This window comes from Drosophila hydei, unplaced genomic scaffold (genome assembly GCF_003285905.1).
Source record: "Drosophila hydei strain 15085-1641.00,03,60 unplaced genomic scaffold, DhydRS2 tig00000060-arrow-pilon, whole genome shotgun sequence".
NCBI classification, from domain to species: Eukaryota; Metazoa; Arthropoda; class Insecta; order Diptera; family Drosophilidae; genus Drosophila; species Drosophila hydei.
In genome coordinates this window covers 5,164,952-5,167,941 of record NW_022045656.1, presented here as the reverse complement: position 1 = coordinate 5,167,941, position 2,990 = coordinate 5,164,952, and the positions used below count along the sequence as shown (strand labels likewise).

The following is a 2,990-nucleotide window of genomic DNA, read 5'->3' as shown; positions in this document are numbered from 1 at the left end:
TAAATTTACATAAATTGTTATTTAAATGTAAATATTTACTGTGTTCTTATTTTCTATAACATATCTTTTTAATTGACTTTAGATGTCTTCACTAGGTTATATTACATGTATTTATATGGATGTATTTAAATTTACGTCTTGACACGTGTAACACAGCTGAAGTTGTAGCTAAGCTAACCGCCTTTGAGTGCAAGCTCATGCATTTGTTTGCTGCGGCACATTGCAAAGTGCAGCAATGCAGCAACAGCAACAGCAAAAGCAGCAGCAGCAGTGCAGTCGACGTCAGCTGCGACTGCGGCGGCAACATCATTTGAACTGTCATTAAACTTTGACTATCATCCTTTTATTATTTGGAGCTACCGTTGCCTGGCCCATGTTGCAAGCACTGCTGCTGCTGCTGCTGTCTCATTGTTGTTGCTGCCAATTGTTGCAGCATTTTATATATATTTCGTTGTTGCTTTTTTTCTGCATTGCGCCTGCTTTGTTGTCGTTGCTGTTGCTGTTGCTATTGCTTTTGTTGTTGGCATTTTGTTTTGTTTTCTCTAACACGTGAGTTCACCGCAGCGCACGTTGCAAGTTGTTGTTGTTGCTTTGGCCTTTGTGTTGCTGGCAACAAGAGCAAAAGCGCTGCATGGCTTACAATATTTCAGTTATGAAGTGTGTGAGTGTGTGTATATATGCTTATATATATATGTATAAATTTTTTATGCTGTGTTCTCCTCTCTGATGTGTCGTAATAGACGTCCTTTATTATGGCCAGTTGCATTTTGTAATATGCATTTGTCAACACAAAAGACACTGCTGCCCCGCTGCTGTTGGCCAACTTCAATTGCAGGTGAAATGTTGGCTAACGAGCAGTTCAACTCCTAAAAGGCAATACAAACTGTGCAGCTTTGCCGCTTTTGGCCATCTATTTGTCATCAAATGAAATTTATGGTCAAACGCAATGAGACAACGAACTGTTCCCATAGCCAAGTGCCAGAGATCAGAGTAATACTCTGGCTTCTCTTACGATATACTTATGGATCCAAAAAAAAATGTCAAAGGCAATATGAAGATCGGAAGGGATTGGCAATTATTACTTAATGAAATTCCAAATATAATACCTTAGGGCTTATATTTGCCGATTAAGCACACGTTCAACCGTTCACAGATTTCTCTCAAATATATCTGTCAGCATCTTCAATGAAGTCTGCGAAGATTATCTATTAGTCGGGTGGAGTAAGAAATTTTGCAGCTCTTGATGTAATATTTGAGAAGAATCCGTGCGTATCGCCGATTTGGAAAGCAATTTTGATGTAGTAAAGCGATACGGATTTATTCGTGTGCACTGCTGGATTCGGATGAACTAGGCAAGGTCAGATGTGTACGCAAGGAAATGAAGCTGGCCTTGCTTGATTGTGGATCACGCTGAACTCTGCGCTGCAGAAACTCGGCTATGTTTGGATCCGGTGCTGCGTGTTCATCGTATTTCATTTTAACGCCATGTATGGAGTGGCGCTGGAGATAGACCTCCCTTAGTGACTGGTCCGGCAAATGACTTTCGAATGCCGAGGAATCGAAGGCAACGTCAGCTCTATGCTGGATATTCCCGCCGCGCTTAACATACTTTTCCAGCTCCTCTTCCGTCATATTTCTGGTTTTAATAAGCTCTGTAAAGGCAAGCTTAGCCTCTAGCTGCTTGGCTTGCGATCGCTTCAATCGATAGAAGTCCTCACGTTCGAACTCCTCCAGCTCGCTGTTGATATACTTAGCCGTTGCAGTCAGCTGTGGCAACACAACATATTCAAGTGCATTGACGCGCATGTTAGTCTGATGTGAAGCGTGCTTTAGCAGGCGCAACATGTACTCCAGCGATGCGAATTCGACGATCTCATGCAGCGCCATTTGAAAGCTCTTGCGCACCTTCTGCACCTGTTGGCCACCGCAGCTGAGGCCAACCATTGGAAAGGGGGTATTGTCGGTTATCTCTAGGTCAAAATAGTTCAATGTCACGCCCACTATCTTCTGCTCGCGCTTTCTCAAGTAGGTAGATGCCACTCGACTGTTTGTCACAATCAAGGGTTTAAAGTCCGTGCCCAGCAAATTGGCCTTGGTCACTGAAAATATGGCCTTGCGCATTTTATCGTCTAATATGTCCTCCTTGTTGGCCATCTGATTCCTCAGCTCTCGCAGCTTCATATCGATTGCATCCCGCTTGCGCATCAGCAGCCGAATGCCACGCTTTGCTGCCAGAATCTTCTGATTCATGATCACCGCATTGGCACGAGAAGGAAACATCTGAATCTTCGCGTTGGACATCTTGCATAAGGACCAACAATTCTCACTAACGTCTCCCTTTCACTCGGTACTCCTTGCCAAATCCAGCTAAACGACCATCAATGCCTAGCAAATTCTTTAAAATATCTTGATATCTTGACTTAAAAACATTTCGTACTTTATGAAGAAACAAAAAAAAACGTTAAAGTCTATGAGTGCCTTGTGCTCTACCTGAATTTCAGAGCCACAACTTTAACTCCAAACTGGAACTATAGCAGGAAATGTATTTGAGTCGTGTTGAGCACATGGCCGGGACTTGTAAAAATGTTTGCTTTTCAATTTCGAACAACGTCTCTTTCAATATTTTCATTGCATTTCCGTTATAAAAGTATTTGCCTTAGTGCAGCTTGGGCTTGTTATGATTTCAACTTGTTGCACGTGAAATGCATAACATAATTTTTATGCTGCCTGCAGCCGTGGCAGCGACTGGCTCTTTGGCCCTTGAATATAATCCAGGCACGTAAAGCCCGCAGCCTTGTTCTCAGTCTCTGTTCCCTAGATTCAAGTTCCAGATACGGAAGTTGTGCCTCGACAGTAGGAATTTCTTAAAGTGCAAGTGCCTCAATTGTGGCTTTAATTGTAACTTGCTGAAGCTGTCAAGAGGATAGGGGCGTGGCACGTCGTAGCTTCGCTATGTACATGCAGCTCGAACATATGGCAAAATTCAATTG

At 42.9% G+C, this 2,990-nt stretch overlaps 1 protein-coding gene across 1 annotated transcript; it reads right to left on the bottom strand.

Moving 5' to 3' along the window:
• Positions 1-1,100: 1,100 nt before the first annotated feature.
• On the bottom strand, positions 1,101-2,459 carry LOC111593353 (V-type proton ATPase subunit D 1). Its single transcript, XM_023306069.2, has one exon. It carries the CDS (start codon positions 2,299-2,301, stop codon positions 1,318-1,320), a length of 984 nt encoding a protein of 327 aa, XP_023161837.1. The 5' UTR covers positions 2,302-2,459; the 3' UTR covers positions 1,101-1,317.
• Between the last annotated feature and the right edge of the window lie 531 nt (positions 2,460-2,990).

Excerpts from the sequence above, each read along its gene's own strand:
- LOC111593353 (XM_023306069.2), bottom strand. The coding sequence starts at position 2,301 with ATGTCCAACGCGAAGATTCAGATGTTTCCTTCTCGTGCCAATGCGGTG.